Raw genomic sequence first — 22,474 nt, 5'->3', positions numbered from 1 at the left:
ACCTTTACCTGCCTCCTTCTGAAAGGCCCCCAGACCACCCAGGTGGCCAGCAGTGTGGGGTCAGTTACCCACCAGCCTTTAATCCGAAGGGAAGAAACATCATGACTGATATTTTCTGGGGGAAGGAAAATTCCTATTTCATTTATCAGATCATGTGTCTGGAATTTCATCTCAAAAATTATGGTCACCCCCCAACCCCCTCACTTCCACCCTCCTGTCACCCCTTTGAGGCCCTTTGTCCTTCTCTGAAGGGCCAGGATCCTAAGTGATAACAGCCCTCAGCCCACGGTTTTGGGGGCAGGAACAAAGGTTGAGAGGGTGATATCCTCAGCCTGCTGCAATGGTGTGGCCTCCCAAGGGTGGCAGGGCCTGGCAGGGCAGGGCCCTCCTGATTCAGCCCTCCCCCCGCCCCCCGCCCCAGGCATGCCCAAACTCCATTCCAGACCCCAGCCAGGAGCAGATGTGACCTTCAGTCCCTCCAGAGGTGAGGCTGGGGTGGGAGGAGACAGTGCGCTGGCCAAGACCCCCCAGCTGGGGTGTTCCAAGTCTTAGAGGGTTTTTTCCTTGCCCTCGGCCCCTTAGTCAATTCCATCACGCACACACGCACATGGACGCCCTTCCACTCACCCCTTCCTTCCTTCACTAGTTGGCTCCGCACAAAACAGCTGCCAACAGCCAGGGCTCCCTACCCCCACATGCCCCTCAACTCCCACCCATACTCAGAGTCTCAGACCGTCAGCCTCAAAGCTTCCAAGAATCTTTATTGAACTTATCCACATCGTGCACACACCTGCTGGAGCCAGGGTGAGGCCCTGTGGCCACTGCCAACAGGTGAGACCCCAGCTGGCAGGCCCCCCACCCGCATGACGGGCATTCACTTCTTCCGGGGCTGCTTATCCGGGAAGCCTTCAAAGAACTCGTTGCACATCATGGCGACACAGGACAGGAAGACACAGTACTCCTGGAAGTCCACTTCATTGTCCTTGTTGCTGTCCAAGTTGCTCATCAGTCTCTGAAAGGCCGCATCATCCGTCCTTTTCTGCAAGGAAGAGGCGACAGGTAGAACCACAAAGCCTGGATGGAGCCGAGTCTAGACCAGGGTTCCATCTCCAGATGGGGGCACAGGAGTGCAGCCACTCCCAGGAGGCCTGCCCTGGGCACTCTGCTCTGGGCTCTCAGGGGCTAAGCTGGGGCCACAGAAGGTCAACCTGAGGGGTGAGGAAGTCTGAGTACCCGGGTGCAGCTGGAGAGGGGGACCACAGTGTCTTCCGCAAGGTTGTTTCAAGAATCCAGTCAGACAATAGTCACGAAAGTAAATGTACAATGTTTATTTGTTTATTGAGAGAGGGGGGAGTGGGGGGAGGGGCCGAGGGAGAGAGAGAATAACAACCAGACTCCACGCTCAGCACGGAGCCCAATGCGGAGTTTGAACCCTCAAACCATGAGATCATGACCAAGCTGAAATCAAGAGTCAGATGCTTAACCTACTGAGCTACTCAGGCACCTAGAAAGTAACGCATAAACTGCATAAAGTTTGATATAGATGGGAGCTGTGATTGCTGGGGGCGGAGGGAGGGGGGCGCAGTAAGCATGTGTCTCCATAACTGTGTCTTCACATTCACAAGCCAGACTCAAAAATTGTTCATTGCTGGACTGATGGCAACAGGACAGTCCTGACTCGTGGGTCTCGGCTTTGCACTCTGCCTACCTTAGGAAGTTATTTAGCCTCTCTGAGCTTTTGTTTCCCTTCAGTTAAGCTGTGCAAAGCACCTGGCAGAGTCTGGTCCGCAACCTACCTGTTCATTCCCAGCCCTCTTCCTGCTGGGCTCTAGGAAGAGAGCGGTAGGTGCTCAGTGTGTCTCCAACCAAGCCGTCAGGGCAAGCTCTCTGCCCCAACTTCCCCATCTCGGTGACAGATGCCTGCTGTGGCTACAGCCCCACCCAGGCCTTGCCCCTCCTCTGTGGGGAAGGGGGCACATGGGGCCTACTCCCAGGCAGTGGCCACTCACCCCTAAGAAGCTGGGCAGCTCCCGGGTCAGCAGCTCCTTTAGCTCTGACTTGTTGAGCTTGAACTTGTCACCCTCCTTGCCAGAGTATTTGTGGAAGGTGGACACCATCACATCCAGAGCCTTCTCCAGGGGGTACGCCATGGTGGCAGTCAGGATCTGAGGACAGGGTCCCAGAGACACCCTTAGCTTCCCCATCCCCACCCTCAACTTTGTGTTCAGAATGTCAGAATGTCTCATCCCACTCCCATCCCTCAGGGAGCACTTGATGACACTCTGCTGCCACCAGAGGAGGACCCCAGAACGGTGGGGCTCAGCTCCTGGTGGGGAAGGTGCACAGTGGGAAGCGGATGCTTCAGGCAGCAAACTCCCCAGCCTCCCTCAGGCTGGGCCTCTCGAACAGACCAGACGGCTCCACCCCTCACTCAGGCCTCCCGTGACCACAGCAGCCGCACCCTGGTGCTGCTGGAGGCCTGCCCAGGGGCCTGCAACGGAAAAAACCAGCGACCGAGCCCTAGAGTAGGGAGGGGCAGGGTGAAGTGGCGGGGGCAGGGATGCAGGGGAGGGGAGGCGAGCTGCCTCTGGCTGTGCTGCCGGGTGCAGGGCAGAAGCTCAGAGGACACGATCAGACAAAGGGCCACAGTTGCCTTCACTTGGCTCCCCACACTTGAGTGTGCACACACAGGCTTGTGCAACCAGCAAACACAAGCCGATGTGCACACCCACATGCCACACACACACCATCACATACCACAGCAACAGCATGTGCAAAAGCCAGCATCTCAGTACCGCTCAGCTAGGTCAGATCCAGCCACCTGCACTTCTTTTGTGTGTGTGTTTTTTTTCCCTCTTGCACATGCATGCACACAGGTGCACGCACATACACACACACACACCCCAGGGCCTCCACATCGGAATCTCACACTGGACCCATTTAGCACATCTGGCCCCCACCAGCCGCTCCTTCTGCCCAGCCTGCCCCAGCCTCGGCCTGACACCCTTGTGTCCTGCCCCAGCCTCGGCCCGACACCCTTGTGTGCTAGTTGGGAGGCCACGACTCACCAGGCCAAGAGGAAGAGACGAGAAGAGAGGGTGAGAAGAGGGGAAGAGTGGGGAGAGCCCAGCGGTCTGTGCTATTTATACCCTGGCCAGGCCCTGCCCATGGCAGGGGTTGGGGAAGAGGGAGAGACAGTCCTCCTGCGGCCCCTCCACCAGCCCTGCTGGAAACCCAGCTCCCTGCCCTGGGTTGGCACACTGGACAATGGGGAGCCCACACAGGCAGGGCTCTCAGGAGGGTGGGCACCCCCCCGGTGGCCCAGCACAACCTGAGTTTTCAGGAGCCAGAAGAAGTCTGTGCCGTGGGTGTGGGGGCCAGGGAGGAAGTGGTCCCACTGGGCACCTAGAAAAGGGGGTACGGGGTGGTGAGTGAGACATTGCCCTGGAAATGCGCCCGGCTGGCTCAGATGGTAGAGTGTGCCGCTCTCGATCTCGGGGTTGTGTGACCCCACACTGGGCGTGGAGCCTGCTTAAAAGAATAAATTAAATAAAGCCTTAAACAAGATTTGCCCTAGAAATGTGGCTGCCCGGGAACTATGGGGGGGGGTGGGGCACCCAGGCTCAGTGCTCTTGCTGCCTTTCCCCTCTCTAGAGGGTTCTCTGACATGCTGAGTGAGGCCCAGGGCAGGAGCTGGGAGTCTGGAGGAGGAACAGGCCAACACCCAAAGTCACTGCTGGGACCATCCCAGGCATGTCAGTGGATGAAGGTCCTGGCTGAGGCGGTGATGGAGTGGGAGCCAGGTGCAGGGCTCAGGGATGGACTGCAGCTACCCAGAGTGGCCGGGGAGGGGGCATCTGGAGTCGGGACAGTGTTAAGGTGAAGCAGGCACGGTGGGGTGCAAAGTTAGAGGAGCAATCCCACAAAACAAGGAAGGCAGGGAACGGGGTCAGCCTCTCAGAGTGCGGTATGAACCCGAATTGACCTTCACGTGGCTACAGCCTCAGGGGCGGGGTCTGTCTCCAGGTGTCCCCTTCCCCCTCCCTCCCTGGCCAGGAGCAGTACCCCGGTCAGACCTCAGACACCTTAATCCTATTAGTTCTCCTCTCTGGGCTCCCACAGCCAGGCAGGGACAAGCCCGCCGCACCCCTACGCCCCACCCCTACCCTCCTCCTCAGAGCGGCCTCACAGAGGACTGAGCTCTGTCCCCAGGGAACGGACGCCCTGGCGTCCTCCTTGGCAGCCCAAGGGAGCTTCTTCTTCAAAGACCCCAGAGAGCCTTGGTGGTACAGTGGTGAGCACAGCTGCCTTCCAAAGACCCCAGAGAGACGGAGAAAGAGAACCCCCCAAAGCCCCTGGACGCTGTCCTTGTATTGACCCCACCGCTCTTGCCAGAGCTGGAGACCAGGCTGCTGCCAAGCTGACACCTGCCCTGAGACCAGAGAGAAGGGAAGACTCTGCCCCAGGCCCCGGCTGTCCTCCCAGAAGAAGCAGACCAGACCAAGTGACACCAGCACTTTATTAGGGGTTGAATGTGCCCTTCCCCACCACAGTCACGGCCGTGGGAGGGGGCAGCAGCTTTGTGACTCTATAGCTGGGATGCTGGAGGTGCAGGACAGGGGTGGGGGGACAGGTCCTGCCCGAGCAGACCCCTGTCCTCAGGAGCAGAGCCTACTGGGAGCAGGGGGTCACGGGGGTCACGGGGGTCACGTCCTTGAAGTAGTCGTGGCAGAAAGTGCAGAGGCAGGCCAGGGAGCGCACGTACTCCACAAAGTCCACCTTGCAGTCTTTGTCGGTGTCCAGGACGCTCATGAATGCACTGTAGTCACACTCTCGGAGCCCCATCTGTGCGGGGGGGGGGGGGGGGGGCAAGGTTGAGGACAGAGCGTGCCACCACCCCACCCTCCCCTCCTGGGTGGTCCCACACCTCCCCTGAACCTCAGTGCCCCTGAACCCTCCTTCTCAGACCCCCCTGCTGGCTGCTGAGTGCCTACTATGTGTCAGGAACTCTCCACAGTGCTGTGAATCAGTCCTCCCAGCAGCCCTGCAAAGCAGCAGGTCCAGTGACTGTCTTCCCGAAACACGGATGAGAACTCAGGGGCCCACAGCCTCGCCTGTACCCCACCTGCCGGGGGCTTGTCCCCAGCTCTGCCTCTGCAGAGTCCAGGCAGTGCTGCCCTGCAGCCTGGGCCCCCAGGGGGCTCACCGGGGTCCAGGTGGGCAGCTCCTTCTGTAGCAGCTCCTTGAGCCCTGCCTGGCAGAGCCCGTGCTTGCCCCCGGAGAGCTCTGCGTATTTCCGGAAGGTGCTCACGACTGTAGCCAACGCCTGCTCCAGAGGTGTGGCCATACTCACTGTGGGAGAACAAGGGCTGACTCACACCAGAGGCCCAGGGCACCTCTGCCCTCTGTGCTTCCCAGGGTCTGCTCCCAGTCCTGTCTTAATCTCCACTCGGCTTCCAGCCCCACAAGCTCCACCTCCTCTGAGCAGCCCCCTCCCTTAAGCTCTCCTGCTCCTTCTAATTTTCCCCCTACTGCCCCCACTGTTATTCCCCCGGCAGAGGTCTCGTTTCCCTAACATCACCGCACACTTCTCAGGGAGAGTGCCCTGTCCCCTGACTGCACCCCCATACTGGGGATCCCTGAGGACTCCCCAGTTCTCTGCCTTTGGGCATCCCTGACACCCAGGAAGGGCTCAGCCCCAACCACCCCATGAGATACACAGCCCCCTGGCCTAAAGGATCCCAGCTCCTTCTGTAGGAAACAGCCGGAGCGGAGGCGGGCCTGTTCCCAGGGGAGCCCAGGGCCTCCCTGCTCAGTCCCCCAGGGGACAGGAGTCTGCAGCACGGCGGCCAGTGCCAGGGCTCTCTCCCTGATTCCCCTCTGCTGGGCCCTGTGGAGTGAGAGGCGCGCATGGCTGGGGGCTGCGGTCCCTTTGTGACAGCCCTGTGGCGCAGGGTGTCTGGGTTCTCAGTAGAGGAAAGGGCCACAAACCCAGGGAATAGCAACCTCAGAGGTGCTCAGCGGCCCTTCGGGCTCCTGCCAGCCGGGCTGATGACACCGCGCTTGATCTTTCAGAAGCTGGGTGCCTGGAGACTGGAGGGATTCCTCTTCCCGGCATAGCCCTGGCCTGTCTCAGGCTTCAGCAGGAAGAGGGGGGGTGGGGGACAACATGGAAAGGGAGCCAACGCCAGTGCTTTTAGCCCGCGGCCCCCACCCCTGCAGACCTCAGCTCTGCACACCCCTGAGTGTACAAAGAACCCCTGAGCCCTCCATATCTGCCTGCCCTCACCTCTCTGGTCCCTGCTGTGCTCACCACTCTGCCCCCAGACCCAGACCCTGGGCCAGGAGACAGACCCCGAACTGCCCAACACCCAATCCAGGGCAGGACCCAAGCAGCTGGCACTCACCACTGGTGTCGGCGTTTCAGCTGTAGGAGGCAAGAGACAGGACATCCCTATTTGTACTCTCCCATGGAAGGAAGGAAGCAATTATGGGGGCCCAAGTAGGTCAAGCTGAGGATGCCCCCAGGGGCTCCCCTGCCTCCTTCCCTGGCGGCCCTTATTACCAGCCCCACTACCCCCCCATCCATGCACACATCAAAGGCCAAGTCTGGGCCACAGACACTTACCCCCTCATTGCCTGCCCCCAGAGTTGGGGACCGGGCGCAGCACCCCACCCCTGATCTTCCAGCGCCCGTTGGAGGAGATAGGCTAACCCCTCACATCTGTCCCCACCTCTTCACTCTGAACAAGCACCCTAGAAGCATGCAAAGTGGGGGCACACTTAGCCTCACCCCTAGGGAACCCCTGTGCCAAAGGGGATCTTGGAGACATCTGCTTAGCCCCCCTATTTACAAGTGAGGACACTGAGGTATGAGACACCCTCCCTGCCTGGCCTCTGGATCAGTGTCCTTGGTCACTTTCAGCTGTGAACGGCTCTCCCCCGTGTGAGACCTTCTTCAGCGGGCCCGGAGGAAGAGGAAGGCAAGTTGCCGCCAGAGCCCTTCCACGGTCACGCTGACTCCTCTGCGGCCCCCACGGCCCCCAAGTGCTGCGAGTGACCTCAGACCCTGCACGGCCCCCTGTGCGTACAGCCTGAGGTCTGTGTCCTGCCCTCCGTTCCGTGAGGGTCCGATGGGGTGGGGCTGGGTTTCCTCTGGCTCTAGCTGGAGTGTGGAGCCCTTTGGGGTCCCAGCATCATGGGGGCTGCCCCTGTGTCTCCTCTCCTCAACGAACGCTGGGCTTCAGGCTCTGTCTTCCTCACTCCACAGACTGTGAAACCAAAGGGCCTTTTGGCTTAGTGGGGCCAGTGCTCTCAGAGCATGAGGGGCCCTGATGTCCTGCTCACCTCTGGGACTCAGCGTTCTCTTACTGCCCTGTGAGCTCTTCATTGCTTTGAAACATGTTATTTTTTAATTCTATCCAGCATTTTTTGTTATTTTTAGCTGGAGCAGGCACAAAGCACCATATTATCAGACGTGGAAATCCCTCCATATCACTTCTCTGTGCCCTCATGCATGCCCCAGCCTGAGAGACCCCTCCCTGTTTCACAGCACGAGAGCCCCAACACCCAGAGGAGGGTGGGAAGGGGGAGACGAGAGCAGCACCCAGGCCTCCAAAGAAGCCCTATTGTCTGTGGAGGCAGCCCCAGATCTCACGACACCTTGACCTCAGCCAGGGCGCCCAGCATCCAGGCCCAGCCTGGGCATCATCTCCTTGAGGACTCAGCCCCTGCAGGTGAAGGGAACAAGCAGGGGAGGGAAGGGAGAGCTGTGATTAGCCCTGTTTTATAGGCAAGGTTATGAGGAGCAGGGGGGACAGAAGTGGGGACCAGCAGCTAATCCAATTCCAGGCCACTCACTGACTCCAGCCTGTGATACCCCAGCCTTGCCGGCAGAGCTGAAGCAGGGTCACCCCACCCCTCTGGGCCTCACGTCCCTATCTGTTGAGGATCAAGGGTAATAATGGTGGCTACTTCATGGGATTCCTTCGGGGCTTACGTGAATCAGCGTGTACAAAACGCACACACAGTGCCTGCTCACAGTAAGGGCACAGATGTTAACTGAGAGGTAGGTAACTTGCCTGAGGTCACATACCTAACAAGTGGCAGGCCTAAGAGCCACTCATTATTCATGTAACTATTTAAGTCACCTGTCTGAGGCAGGTGGGTGTGCTCAGAAACAAGACAGATTCGTCCTGGCTCTGTGGCGATGACAACCAAATGGGGGACACAGGTGACAACAAACAAACGTAGGCCAGGCTGGTGGTATCCGTGCCAAGGGAAAGGGGGGTGGCGGGCTGGCACCGAGTGCGGGGTCCTCAGCCCGCAGCCCCTTTCCCCGAGCGAGGCTGCGCCTGTTTGCCCGCTGCGGGGGAGGGCGGGCGCTCACCCGGGAGGCGGGCACAGCTCCCTGGATGCTCCTCCTTCCCCACCCTCCACGGTCCACTTGATTCTGTGCCTTGGAGCCCTCACCACAGCTCCCCGATGCAGGCGTGGAGCCTGCTGCTGAGGAGGGCAGCACATCTAGAAGGTGAGTCTCTGCCCCACCTGTGGGTGGGAGGGTGGGAGAGATGCCCTCTGACCTGGAAGGACTTCCTACAGCACTGACCCGCCCCTTCCTCTCCCTCCCCTTCCCCTCCCTCTCCCTGCCCCCCCTCCCTGCCCTCCTCACCCTCCCCTCCCCTCCCTTTCCCTGCCTCCCCTTTCTCTGTCCCCCTCCCCCTCCCCTCCTTCCCCTCCCCCTCCCTTTCCCTCCCCCTTCCCTCCCCCTCTCCTTTCCTCCCCTCCCCCCTCTTCTTTTCTCCCTCCCCCTCCCCCTCTCCCCATGCCCTCCCCCTTCTCCTTCCTCTCCCCTTCTCTCTCCTTCTCCTCCTCCCCCTCCACTGACCCCACTATTATCACCACAGCCTTTGAAAGGCTCTTGGGAAATTGCATTGCCCTCTGAAGGTCAGTGTCTGGTTCTTCACCTCAAGGAGAAATAAAGAGCACCTGGATATTCAAGTGCTTGTTCCAGAAGGACCTGGGCCCAAGGGACAGGGTAAGCACTCCCAGTCCCCGAGCCCCACGGAGCCATGAGCTGTTGTCCCTCTGATGCGAGTTATTTCTCATCATCTAAGCCACCTGTGGGGAGGTGAGGAGGGAATGTTTGATTACTGGGGCTGCAGCCAGAGAAACCTTTGCTGGGGATGTCTGAACTGAGACCAAGGAGAGCCTGTGGGGCTTAGACCTGCTACTGCTTTTGATGGCCAAGTCAATGCCAGTTGTGCCCACTTCCCAGATGGGAGCAGTGAGTTGGTGGAGAGATCATGTGACCTGAAGCTAGGAGCATGGGGAGCCCCATTTCAGTCATTCCCCGGTCTCAGAAGCCACCTTTGACTCCAGTACCTCTTTCTTGGAGGGTCAATAGGCTGTCAAGGGTAGACCCAAAAGAGCAAAGGCTGAAGCGGCAGCAATCCCTGATAGGAGGTGAGGCTCTCCTGGGGCTCTCCTTCCAGCTGCAGCTCCAGGAGCAGGTGGGAAGTAACTTGGCCAACAGTCCTCTGAACAGTGCCATTTTCTGGACCCTCCTGCTCTGCCTCAGCAGAGATTTTGTGAGAGGATTCTTGCGACCAGCTAGGTAAGTCTGGCGTTTGTTAGTGTGTCAAATGCTCAGAAGCAAAAGAAATTAGCCCCATTTAATGCCCAGCCATCTGAGGCCAGTCTCCACCAGCCAAAACAGTCCAAGAATGGGGAACTGAGTCCCAGCAGAAGCCAGGATCCATCGTGAGCAATCAGACCACCACCAAGTGAGTCGGGTTTCCCCTTGATTCAGAATCAAGAGACCAAGAAGGTCTGGACTCTGCTCCCCTGTGAGAAATAAACCCACTGACCCAATCAAAGGAGGGACCATGGAGACTTACAACACAGTGAAGCAAGGCTTTAACCAACATTCTTGCAAGAGCAGGTGTCTGATGGACAGGCAAGCTCGGGGCACCTCCTAGTGTGAAGTCCTTCCCCTGGTTCCTCATTGGCTGAGCACTACAGAGGTTACAGCCTTACCCAGAAGTCACCTGTGCCCACATAAGACAACAAGTAGTCTGATTGGAACAAATGTACATTCCTTGAGGTGAGGCAGAGACTCCAGTTCTTTGGCTCATGCTCATTGCAAAGCCGGCAAAATGGAGAGGGGAAGAAGAACCAGAAAGTGATATGTCTAAGGGTTTGGGACTCTATTGTTTGGGGGGAGGGGGTTCATACATATTTCCAATAGGTTGCAAACCTATTGGTAACTAGACAGCACAGCTTTATTTGGTATTTCTGAAAATGAATCATCTCACTTACTCTCACATCACCCAAGTCCCCTTGCCTTCACACAAACCCCAAGGCATTGGACGTAGCCAGAAGAAGGGGAGGGAGACCTTTGACTCCAGTATCCTGTGTCCTGTAGACGTGAGGCCTTTCTTACAGACCGGGGTCAAGTCCCAGCACTGCTCCTTATTCGACTCTCCCAGCCCCGATTCCCTCCTCTTGGAAGTGCAGTTACTACCAGCACAGCCCTCTTCCAACCGTTGTGAGGACTCAAGGAGACAGTGCTCGACAGGCCCAGCAGAGAGCCTGGGCAGAGGGACACCTCCAGGAACTGCAGACGCTGCTCTCTCCCTGTTTCCTCCTCTGTGGAGAGAGTCTAGTGACGGGGCTGAGAGAGCAGCTGTGGGAGTGTTTCTCTCCATCTCGGGCCCTCTCCTACAAGATGGTAGCAGGCAGGCTTCTGTCTTCTTGTCGCTGGGCCTGACCAGCCTGCCTCGCTGGCCCAGACACATGGTTACGCAGAAGCATGAGAACCAGCAGGTTGTCCCCTGTACCTTCTCCCTCAGCTCCCTTCCGTCTTCAGGGCTCTAGTCTGAGCTCCTCCTAAGTGTCCGGCAAGCATCACACTTTCCCATGGAAGTAAGAAAAGTAAGAAAGCAACTGCCCAGCCTCTCTTTCCTTATTATTAAAACCTAGGGGTGCCTGGGTGGCTCAGTTGGTTAAGCATCCAACTTTGGACCTCAGGTCAGGTCTTGACCTCAGGGTCATGAGTTCAACCCTACATTGGGCTCCATGCTGGGCATGAAGCCTACTTTAAAAAAAAAATTTTTTTAACTTTTTTAACTTTTTTTTCTTTCAAAGTGTCAACATACCCAGCTAAAGCTACTTGGTTTCAGCTAAGCCATATTACATCATATTTCATTGTTATGACCAAAGAGTTGCAAGTGGAAATACCTGGAGAGAGTACTTCCTGCATAATAAAAAAGCAAAGTCTCAGGGCACCTGGGTGGCTCAGTCGATTAAGCGTCTGACTTCGGCTCAGGTCATGATCCGGGGTCCGTGAGTTTGAGCCCCGTGTCGGGCTCTATGCTGACAGCTCAGAGCCTGGAGCCTGTTTCAGATTCTGTGTCTCCCTCTTTCTCTCTCCTCACCCACTCATGCTCTGTCTCTCTCTTCTCAAAAATAAATCTCAGTGGAAGATTTCTGCATCTTACCCTTCCTCTATCTTCCAGACTGGCACATGGACAGTGAAACCTGGAGGTATAGCAGCCATCTTGTGATCATGAAGCAGCATGCAAGAGGGGAAAAGCACATATACTATAGGTTACAAAGAAAAAAGAAAAAAAATGAAAAGACACTTAGTGCCCCTAAACCAACCCTGAACTGCCCACCCCAGACTTCTTGTTATATAAGACAATTAAAGCCGCTATTATTGGTCAGGTTATCTGCAATTCATAGGTGAATAAATTCCAAATGGATAGACAATTTTACATCTGAAAGTGGAGTTCTAAAGTAAAAGAATCTAAAATGTGGAATTGGCTAAACAGAGGAGGGAAGACAGAGAGACAGGAGAACCCAATATGTGCAGGCTGGAAAGCCGGGACCCTTGTTATGAAATGACAAAATATTTGGTCTAATTGTCCATTGATGTACCTTGGGATGCAGACCAAATGGAAACCTAAATGTAGTGATAAAGGAATTGGTACAAAAAGTGTTGAAAGTTAGCATGAGGTGGTTCCTTGAATCTTTCATCAAAGACCTGCAAAAGTGGGATGCTGCTATTACAAAAACCTGAAGCACGTGTCATTGGCTTTGGGACCAGGCAATGACTGAAAGCTACACGGACCTCCAGGAGGTTAGTAGTAATAACTGGAAGGACAGTGAGGAAATTGTTACTGAAGCTAAAGAAAAGTGACCCCTGTTATGTAGCAGTGGAATGTCTGGGAACATTACTGTCTATGGTAATATGGAAAACAGAAAGAGCACCTAATGAACTCATGGGTTTAGCTAAGGAGAGGTTTAGGCAGAATGTTGCAAGTGCCTGCTTCTTCTGGATGCCAATGATAAAATATGATATGAGAAGAAAGAGATGAACTAAAAGACTCAGTCTTTTTAAAGGAAATATAGAGGGCCCCAAACAATCTTTACAGCCAGCAAATGGCTCTCGAAGTAATAAATGGCTTCAGGACAAAGATCAAATCCAGGGTCTTGCCAATAAAAAGAGATCAGGGAAAAACTGAAGTCAAAGTAGAGACTTAAAAAGATTTAAGGACAAGTCTCATAGATCTAGATAAACAAGTTGGCTTCTAATAATTTTAGAAGTGTGCCTCTTTTCACGCAAAAGCAGCAGAATACACATTCTTCTCCAGTGCACATGGAACATTCTCCAAGATAGACCACATACTGGCTCACAAAACAGCCCTCAATAAATATAAAAGAATTGAGATCATACCATGCACACTTTCACATCACAATGCTATGAAACTTGAAATCAACCACAGGAAAAAGTTTGGAAAACCTCCAAAATGCATGGAGGTTAAGGAACACCCTACTAAAGAATGAATGGGTCAACCAGGCAATTAGAGAAGAAATTTAAACATATGTGGAAGCAAATTAAAATGAAAACACGACAGTCCAAACCCTTTTGGATGCAGAAAAGGCAGTCCTAAGAGGAAAATACATTGCAATCCGGGCCTATCTCAAGAAACGAGGAAAATCCCTAATATAAAACCTAACTGCACACCTAAAAGAACTAGAAACAGCAAAGAAACCCCAAAGCCAGCAGAAAAAGAGAAATAATAAAGATTGAAGCAGAAATAAACAATATAGAATTTTTTAAACAGTAGAACAGATCAATGAATCTAAGAGCCAGTTTTTTTAAAGAAGAAATAAAAGAAGCCAGACTTCTCAAAAAGAAAAGAGAGAGGACCCAAATAGATAAAATCACAAAAATGGAATTATTACAACCAATCCCTCAGAAATACAAACAATTATCAGGGAAATATAAAATACTATGAAAAATTATATGCCAACAAACTGGACAACCTGGAAGAAATGGGCAAATCCTTAGACACCCACACAATACCAAACCTCAAATGGGAAGAAATAGAAAATGTGACCAGACTATAATCAGCGAAGAAATTGAATTGGTTATCAAAAATCTCCCAACATGGGGCGCCTGGGTGGCGCAGTCGGTTAAGCGTCCGACTTCAGCCAGGTCACGATCTCGCTGTCCATGAGTTCGAGCCCCGCGTCAGGCTCTGGGCTGATGGCTCGGAGCCTGGAGCCTGTTTCTGATTCTGCGTCTCCCTCTCTCTCTGACCCTCCCCCGTTCATGCTCTGTCTCTCTCTGTCCCAAAAATAAATTAAAAAAAAAAAAAAAAAAAAAAAAAGTTGGAAAAAAAAATCTCCCAACAAATAAGAGTCCTGGACCAAATGGCTTCCCAGGGAAATTCTGTGACATTTAAAGCAGAGTTAATACCTATTCTTCTCAAGCTGTTCCAAAAAATAGAAATGGAAGGAAAACTTGTGGACTCATTCTTTGAAGCCAGCATTACCTGGATTCCCAAACCAGACAGAGACCTCACTAAAAAGGAGAATTACAAGCCAATATCCCTGATGAACATGGATGCGAAAATTCTCAACAAGATACTAGCAAATCAAATTCAACAGCATGTTAAGAGAATTATTCACCGTGATCAAGCGGAATTCATTCCTGGGCTGCAGGGCTGTTTCAATATTCGCAAACCAATCAATGTGATACATCACATTAATAAGAGAAAGGATAAGAACCATATGATCCTGTCAATAGATGCAGAAAAAGCATTTGACAAAATACAGCATCCTTTATTAATAAAAACCCTCAAGAAAGTGAGGATAGAAGGAACATAACATCATAAAAGCCATATATGAAGAGTCCACAGCTAATATCATCCTCAATGGGGAAACACTGAGAGCTTTCCCCTGAGATCAGGAACATGGCAGGGATGTCCACTCTCACCACTGTTGTTTCACATAGTGTTGGAAGTCCTAGCCTCAGCAATCAGACAACAAAATGAAATAAAAGCCATCTAAATTAGCAAAGAAGTCAAACTTTCACTTTTCACAGATGACATGATACTCTACATGGAAAACCCAAAAAACTCCACCAAAAAGCTGCTAGAACTGATACATGAATTCAACAAAGTCGCAGGATACAAAGTCAATGTACAGAAATCGGTTGCATGTCTATACACCAATAATGAAGCAACAGAAAGAGAAATCAAGAAATCAGTCCCACTTACTACTGCACTGAGAACCATAAAATACCTAGGAATAAACCTGACCAAAGATGTAAAAGATTTATATGCTGAAAACTATAGAAAATTTATGAAAGAAATTGAAGAAGACACAAAGAAATGCAAAAACATTCCATGCTCATGGATTGGAAGAACAAATATTGTTAAAATGCCAATACTGTCCAAAGCAATCTACACATTCAATGCAATCCCAATCAAAATTGCACTGGCATTTCCCTCAGAGCTAGAACAATCCTAAAACTTGTATGGAACCACAAAAGACCCCAAATAGCCAAAGTAATGTTGAAAATGAAAACCAAAGCAGGAGGCATCACAATACCGGACTTTAGTCTCTACTACAAAGTTGTAATCATCAAGACAGTATGGTATTGGCACAACAACAGACACATAGACCAGTGGAATAGAATAGAGAACCCAGAATTAGGTCCACAAATGTATGGCCAACTAATCTTTGACACAGCAGGAAAGAGTATCCAATGGAAAAATGTCTCTTTAGCAAATGGTGCTGGAGAACTGGACAGCAACATGCAGAAGAATGAAACTGGACCACTTTCTTACACCATATACAAAAATAAACTCAAAATGGATGAAGACCTAAATGTGAAACAGGAAACCATCAAAACGCTACAGGAGAAAACAGGCAACAACCTCTTTAACCTCAGCCGCAGCAACTTCTTACTTGACACATCTCCAAAGGCAAGGGAAGTAAAAGCAAAAACGAACTATTGGAACTTGATCAAGATAAAAAACTTCTGCACAGGAAAGGAAACAATCAACAAAATTAAAAGGCAACCGACAAAATGGGAGAAGATATTTGCAAATGACATATCAGATAAAGGGTTGGTATCCAAAATCTATGAAGAACTTACCAAACACAACACCCAAAAAACAAATAATCCAGTGAAGAAATGGGTAGAAGACACAAACAGACACTTTTCCAAAGAAGACCTCCAAATGGCCAACAGACACATGAAAAGATGTTCAACATGGCTCACCATCAAGGAAATACAAATCAAAACCACACTGAAATACCACCTCCCACCAGTCAGAATGGCTAAAAATAACAATTCAGGAAAATACATGTGGAATTTCAGAGGATGTGGAGAAACGGGAACCCTCTTGCATCGTTGGTGGGAATGCAACCTGGTGCAGCCAGTCTGGAAAACAGTGTGGAGGTTCCCCAAAAAAATTAAAAATAGAACTACACTATGACCCAGCAATTGCAATACTAGGAATTTATCCAAAGGATACAGAAGTGCTGATGCATAGGGGCACATGCACCCCAATGTTTATAGCAGTACTATCAATAATAGCCAAATTATGGAAAGATTCTAAATGTCCATCTACTGATGAATGGATAAAGAAGATGTGGTTTATATATACAATGGAATCTACTTGGCAACAAGAAAGAATTAAATCTTGCCATTTGCAACAATGTGGATGGAACTGGAGGGTATTATGCTAAGTGAAATAAGTCAGCCAGAGAAAGACAAATACCATGTGTTTTCACTCATATGTGGAACTTGAGAAACTTAACAGAAGACCATGGAGGAAGGGAAGGGGGAAAAATTGTTTCAAACAGAGAGGGAGGCAAACCATAAAAGACTCTTAAATACAGAGAACAAACTGAGGTTGCAGGTGGGGGATGCAGGGGAGAGGGGAAAGTGGGTGATGGGCATTAGGGGAGTACTTGTTGGGATGAGCACTGGGTATTGTACATAAGTGATGAATCATGGGAATCTACTGCTGAAGCTAAGAGCACACTGTATACACTGTACATTAGCTAACTTGACAATAAATTGTATTTAAGATAATAAGATAAGATAGAAAAGAAAAGAAGAGGAAAGGAAAGGAAAGGAAAGGAAAGGAAAGGAAAGAAAGAAGTGTGCCTCTTAGACCCTTTCAGACAGGAGGGCCTTTCTCCCAGCTCCCTGTCCCTCAGTGTAAGGTAGGGAGGCACCAGTCTCAGAGAGATTTGTTAAGTGTGGCTTTTGTCTAATTAAGTGAATTGTAAGTTGATACACAGGAAGTCCACAACATTTTTCTTTTTTAAAAAAATTTTTAAATGTTTTTTAAATTTATTTTTGAGAGAGAGAGAAAGACAAAGCATGAGTGGGGGAGGGGAAATGAGAGTGGGAGACACAAAATCTGAAGCAGGCTCCAGGCTCTGATCTGTCAGCACAGAGCCCAACATGGGGCCAGAACCCACAAACTGTGAGATCATGACCTGAACTGAAGTTGGAGGCTTAACCAACTGAGCCACCCAGGCACCCCAAGTCCACAACATTTTTAAAGGAATTACATAAGCTTTGACTGAAAGGGATAGAGACAATTCAAACAAAAGAAGCTTTGGGTGATCGACTTCCTTGGGCAGAAGGCCCAAGGCTGAGAAAGCCGCTTAGCTACAAACACAGACATTGTGTACAGAAAATAAAGAGTTAAAGAAAATGAAACCGAGAGCCAAGAGAGTGGATCCAGGAACCACTTATAGGAAGCAGAACTGGACACGAGTCAAGAATCTGGTGGCATGTGTCTGACTCAATTTCAGAATTGCTATGGACCAATGGCACTTTTGTGCCTTCAATCTACCACCACTCTTTTTGACTAGGAGTATTTATTACCTGTCTCACCTTTGTGTATTGAATCTGTTGTTCATAGATCTTCATGTCAAGGAGAACCACTCTTGATGAGGTACATGCAGAGACGACATCCAGATTCAGACCTGACATGGATGACAAGACCCTTGGCCTCACGTTGATGCCTTAATGAGGTGGATTTGGGGAAGGAGGTGACTGCATTTTGTACATGGTTGCTAGAAGTCAGACCATGGTATACAGTCTCCAAAGATGGCCACTGTTAACTTCATGGTACTGCTCCTCACATGAAAAGATGGGGCCTAATTCTCTTCTCCTTGAATCTGGGCCAGCATAATGACTTACCTGATCAACAGAATGCAGCAGAAATGACGCTCTTGGATTTCTGAGATAAATCTTAAAAAGCCTCATAGCCCCCTTTGGGGCCTCTTGGGCTGCTCACTTTGGGTACACTTCCTCTCAGAACCTAGATGCCATGTTCTGAGAAGCCCAAGCTACATAGAGAGGTCACAGGTAGGCATTCCATCTGACTCCCAGCTAACAACTGGTGCCAAATGCCAGGATAATTGAGTGAGCTACCTTGGAAACTGAATTAATTTGAACTTTCTGATGACTCCAGCCCCAACATCTGTCTTCAACTGCATGAGAGGTCCCAAATGAGAACCCCATTGACTGATTACAGTCTACTTATAGAACCTTGAGAGACAATAAATTTGTTTTAATTTATCAAGTGTTGGGTGGTATGTAATGCAGCAATAGGGGGCCAGAACAGCATCTCTGAGTCTGAATTCTGAATCTCAGACTTATTTTATAAGGCACTTAAATGCAAATTTCTTTATGCCATTGTTAGTCAGGTTTCCTGTGCCTTACAACTGAATACAGTCGTAACTGGTAAAGAATTTGGTAACTAGAAATGGGATCCACTAAAAGAGAGAGAGAGAGCCTAATATGTGTAATTAATTGAAGAGAGAAAGAATAAATATGAGGACCTCACCTTTGCTCGCTGGAAAGTCAGTGACTTTGTTAGCAGGTGGCAAAGCATTTGGCTGTCACCTGATGCACCACAGTGTGCAGAACAGATGGCAACCTTGCTACAAGTTTAGGGAAAACGGTAGAAAAAAATCAGGATGTTGATATGAAGTAGCACCTGGTAGTTTTCAGTAGAGACACACAGAAGAAGAGTGAACTCAAACTAGAGCCAATCTAAGAGCAAATATCAAAAGAAATACAGCTTTGCTGAAATAGGGCCACTGCCTGTGGCCTGCAACCTGACAGAAGTCCTCAATGCAAAGGTCTGCCAGGTGGATGAGACTAACTGATGCCTCTTGAGCTGATTCCAGTACAACTGATTGCTCATAGTATTGAATGTCAAGGTCTGTCCTTTGTTCTGAAGTTATATCCTTCTTTGTTGGGACTTTCTTTTCATGAAATGACAGCAATGGTAGATGGTTTTGCCCCTTTTAATATCGTCATGGGGTGGGGGGGACTTTAGCAAACTATCTCAAATTTTTACCAGTATTTGGAATCCCAAAGTCTGGGACCTAAGGCACAGCTCTGGCCTTGGTGAGATTTCCAGAAAAGTCAGGGCCCAGAGGGGGTGGGATCTAAGGAAGACCTCATTTTCCAGCACCCCAACTGAGCCAGCCAGGGTATAGGGCATCAATGAGCAAGTAAAAGATGATCAACAGAAAAGTTTATTGAGTACAAAAGGGTAAGGAGAGTCCTCATGGGCCCATCAGGCCCCTGGTAGAGTGAGAGCTTTGCTTCAGGGCCGGTCTGGGGAGTCCTGGAAGAAGTCATTGCACATGATAGTGACCAGCGCCAGAAAAACAGCATACTCCTGGAAGTCCACCTGCTGGTCACTGTTCTCATCCAGGTCTCCCATCAGCTTCTTCAAGCCCTCCTCATCCACCTTCTCCTGAAAGCAAGAGGGAATGACTCAGCAGGTTGCTTTCCACACACCCCTGCGTCAAACACACACTTACTGGTCAGAGCCCAGCCCTCTGTCTGCACTGGGCAGCAAGCCAGTGGTGGGCAGGGAGCCCCTGGAAGCTACAAAGGGGCCCTGTGAATGAGGACAGGTAGCTGGATGTTCATCGGGGAAGGTCTCCAGTGCTCACTGCTGGGAGTGAGGAACATGCCAGGATTCCCTGGGCCCAGCGAGGTAGGCATTATCACTACCCCCATTTTGCTCATGAAGAAACTAAAAATTTCTGAATTCAGAAAAGGAAAACTTTTTAATACCTGCCAGGTACAAATGTCCCAGGGTACATGTGTTAGCTGGGCTTTTCTGTCCCTATACACCTTCTTAGTTTGGCACATAATATGGAAACTAAGATTGACAGAACTGTGGGCTCTTGGGCCAGTCATTTCCCCCTCTCTGGGCTCTGGTTTGTTCAATTCAGGGAGGGGGTTGGACAGATGGATGCCGAGGGCCCAGACAGCACACACACCCATCCTGTGGCAAGCTGCAGGGACAGCAGCGATAGGACACTCACACTTGGGCCTCACCCTCTTGGTGATGCTGTACCCTATGTTTGGTCAGCAAGACCCTCCCACCAGCTGGCCCCACTCACCCCAACAAAGCTGGGCAGCTCCTGGTGCAGAAGTGCCTTCATCTCCGCCTTACTCAGCTTGAACTTGTCACCCTCTTGGCCTGAGTACTTGTGGAAGGTGGTGACCATCACAGCCAGTGCCTGCTCCAGGGGACTGGACATCTTGGATCTGGGGCCATAGGATTGCAGGTGATGGAGACAACTTCAGCCCAGCCAGGGGGACCCACCTGCCCTTGTGTCCTAAACTCCATCTCCAAACCCCTCTCCACATCGCCCCTGAGACAGGGCCTTCCTAGGCAGGGCCCACCATGGACAGATGCTAAACCTTCCCCTGTGTTTGGAAGTCACCAAGGGAGGGGCCTCATGTCTACTCTGGTCACACTTGTGGCACACCCCTGAGGGCAGGGCTCCCCACTCTGTCTGTGGGAAGGGAAATGGCAAGGTGGCTGGAGTCCCACTTGGGTCCTCTCTATGGAGCCCCTTCCACCTCCAGCCCTGGGGAGGTGGCCTTTCCATGAGCCAGTGAGTGGGGGCTCACGGGGCTCTAGCAGCAGCCATGGCTGCAACCCAGGGTATGAGCTTCCCTGAGGAAACACTTCCGCCCCCCACCCCCACCCCTCAAGACAAGGGACTCCTAAGGCTGGGGGAGTGAGACTGGAAACGCCCTTGGGCAAGTATGTTTCCTCCACTGGACACGGGACTCTCAGAGGGATGTATTTCCCATCACACTGGAGACCTCTGAGCCAGGGGGTGCTGTCTCTATTGGATGTGGAACCAGGGAGCGTCCTATTGGGATTGGAATTAAAGAAATTGCGTGTCCTGTGCACCAGGATCACAAGGACAGAACTGAGAGGTCATCTTTTCCAAGGCTCTGCCTCTGAGAATGCTCTGAGCAGCCCCGGGAGGCTTAGAGGGTGTCCTGGGGTGAGGCCACAGTAGCTGGTGTCAGGGGCAAGGACAGCCCTGGGCCCATCCTGCTAGCTCTCAAGGCAGAGGAAATGGGAAGGGGCGGAAGGCAGAGCTATGGAACTACACAGGACAGGGACCCAGGCAGCCCACACACTTGACATCCCTGGCCCTTGTCCCTTAGTCTTGCTAGAATCCTGGACTTTGCAAAAACAAAAAACAAAACCAGACAAACTCAGGACTCTCATTAAAGCACCCACACACATGTCATATTCCTGGGCCAAGGCCCCCAAGAAGGGTCTCTAGACTGAGATGCCCAGACCGTGAGACCTAAGAGAAGGCCACAGAGTAACCCCTAAATGAGACCTCACAGAGGAACCTGGAAAAAGCCCTCAATCAGACACTTCACAGAAGGTCACCCAAAGGGAGAGGCCCTGAATGAGAAAAGCATCTATGGAGACAAAGATTAAGACAAAGGAACAAGGTGGAGACCCAGGGGGCCTCCTAACCAGCCCTCAGCAGGACAGACACACTCACCAGACCAGATGGCAGAGAGGTTCTGGAAGGAAAGCCAAGGGCCAGGTGCGTACAGTGGGGTTTATATCCCGCCCCACTGGCCCCCAACCTGCCCTAACCTGATCCCGCCAAAGCCTGGCCTCCTGCCACCCCCACCCACTCCCTACTGGCCCCCTCCCTCCCAGAGACTGCTAGCTCCAACCCAGCCTGCCACCCAGAAGAGAAGGCCCCTTCTAGGCCACAGAGGGGGCTGGGAGGCACCATGGGGAAGGGGCAGCCAGGACCCAGGGTGAGGGGAGATAGCCCCTGTTTGTGGGCCTAGAGACTCATGCCAGCCTTGCTCTTAGGACACATGCCTTCGAGTCACAGCTCATGTGTGAGTCAGGCTACAGGCACCCAGGGACTTCCCAGACCTCGTGTGTGTGTGTGTGTGTGTGTGTGTGTGTGTGTGTGTTGAGTGTGCGGGCACGCATGTGTGCACACGCGCGTGTGTTCGAGCTGACTGGGGCGGGGCAGGGAAGCTTCAGAGCTGTCGGCACAATTCTCCTTGGTGAGGTAATGAGGGAAGCATGTGCCTGAAAACACCTTGACAGGCCCCCTTTGGGTAGGGAGGCGCCCGGAAGGAGGCAGGAAGGCAGGGAGAGACACCAGTAGCCCGTGTGCACAGTAAGGAAGCCCCTGCAGGTTTGGAAGGGAGAAGGGAAATCTTGGCGCCCTTCTCCGAGGGTGGGTGAGTGAGGAGGGGCCGCGGGCGGGCCTCCGCCCTCCCACACCCCATCCCTGCAGACTCCTCCCCTTGCCCAGAGAGAGGCAAACACGCCGCGGGGGCGTTCGGGACCCAGCCCAGGGGAGGGGCTCTCCGGGAAGAGCTGGCTTCTTGCTGTCCCCTCCCAAGCTCCCCCTCTCCCCCCACCCGTGTGGGCACCGCCCTTCCTGCCGGCCCATCTCCCCTCCCTCCTCCAGATGTCCCGAAGCCTCTTCCCCTCCCCCAGCGCCCCCGGTCCTAGGTGACTCACCCACCCTTCCAGGCCCAGATGCCCAGGCAGTGACTCAGCGACACCAGCCTACTCCCTGGAGGCCAGGGCAGCGGCGGAAACCCCTACCCAGCCTGGGAGGAGACCCTGCGCGGGACCCACCCTGGGAGCTTTGAGGTAGACAGCACAGAGGAGCTGGGACCAAGGGCTGACAGGATCAGAGGGAAACCAGGCTGCTTTCTTCCCGGGGTCACCATGGGACTTGGGGCAGCCTGAACCGTGCAGGTGAAGCCAGGCCTTGGAACCCACATATTTGCACAGCCACCCAGTGTCCCCTCCTGTCC

The 22,474-nt window shown here is 52.2% G+C and overlaps 3 protein-coding genes across 8 annotated transcripts; all 3 read right to left on the bottom strand.

Moving 5' to 3' along the window:
- Positions 1-741: 741 nt before the first annotated feature.
- On the bottom strand, positions 742-3,110 carry S100A4 (S100 calcium binding protein A4). Its single transcript, XM_007087964.2, has 3 exons — positions 3,069-3,110; positions 2,010-2,165; positions 742-1,039 (listed from the first exon to the last, which is right to left on the bottom strand). The coding sequence occupies exons 2-3, from the start codon at positions 2,148-2,150 to the stop codon at positions 875-877; spliced, it is 306 nt and encodes a 101-aa protein (XP_007088026.1). The 5' UTR covers positions 2,151-2,165; positions 3,069-3,110; the 3' UTR covers positions 742-874.
- Positions 3,111-4,514: 1,404 nt separating this feature from the next.
- On the bottom strand, positions 4,515-7,767 carry S100A3 (S100 calcium binding protein A3). Of its 4 annotated transcripts, none has more exons than XM_042976787.1 (6): positions 7,092-7,767; positions 6,629-6,756; positions 6,408-6,427; positions 5,992-6,137; positions 5,207-5,352; positions 4,515-4,845 (listed from the first exon to the last, which is right to left on the bottom strand). In XM_042976787.1, exons 5-6 carry the CDS (start codon positions 5,345-5,347, stop codon positions 4,672-4,674), a joined length of 315 nt encoding a protein of 104 aa, XP_042832721.1. In that variant the 5' UTR covers positions 5,348-5,352; positions 5,992-6,137; positions 6,408-6,427; positions 6,629-6,756; positions 7,092-7,767; the 3' UTR covers positions 4,515-4,671. The 4 variants fall into 4 exon arrangements, with proteins under 4 accessions (XP_042832721.1, XP_042832720.1, XP_042832718.1 ...); XM_042976786.1 differs by having other exon boundaries at positions 6,007-6,137; positions 7,092-7,766; XM_042976784.1 differs by lacking the exon at positions 5,992-6,137 and having other exon boundaries at positions 7,092-7,764.
- An 11,133-nt stretch (positions 7,768-18,900) lies between these two features.
- S100A2 (S100 calcium binding protein A2) lies at positions 18,901-22,206 on the bottom strand. Of its 3 annotated transcripts, none has more exons than XM_015540144.2 (3): positions 22,177-22,206; positions 19,756-19,903; positions 18,901-19,097 (listed from the first exon to the last, which is right to left on the bottom strand). In XM_015540144.2, the coding sequence occupies exons 2-3, from the start codon at positions 19,894-19,896 to the stop codon at positions 18,945-18,947; spliced, it is 294 nt and encodes a 97-aa protein (XP_015395630.1). In that variant the 5' UTR covers positions 19,897-19,903; positions 22,177-22,206; the 3' UTR covers positions 18,901-18,944. The 3 variants fall into 3 exon arrangements, with proteins under 3 accessions (XP_015395630.1, XP_007088020.1, XP_007088023.1); XM_007087958.2 differs by lacking the exon at positions 22,177-22,206 and adding an exon at positions 21,178-21,264; XM_007087961.2 differs by lacking the exon at positions 22,177-22,206 and adding an exon at positions 21,178-21,264 and having other exon boundaries at positions 18,901-19,094.
- Between the last annotated feature and the right edge of the window lie 268 nt (positions 22,207-22,474).

This window comes from Panthera tigris, chromosome F3, assembly GCF_018350195.1.
Source record: "Panthera tigris isolate Pti1 chromosome F3, P.tigris_Pti1_mat1.1, whole genome shotgun sequence".
NCBI lineage: Eukaryota > Metazoa > Chordata > Mammalia > Carnivora > Felidae > Panthera > Panthera tigris.
This window is presented reverse-complemented; position numbering and strand designations above follow the sequence as displayed.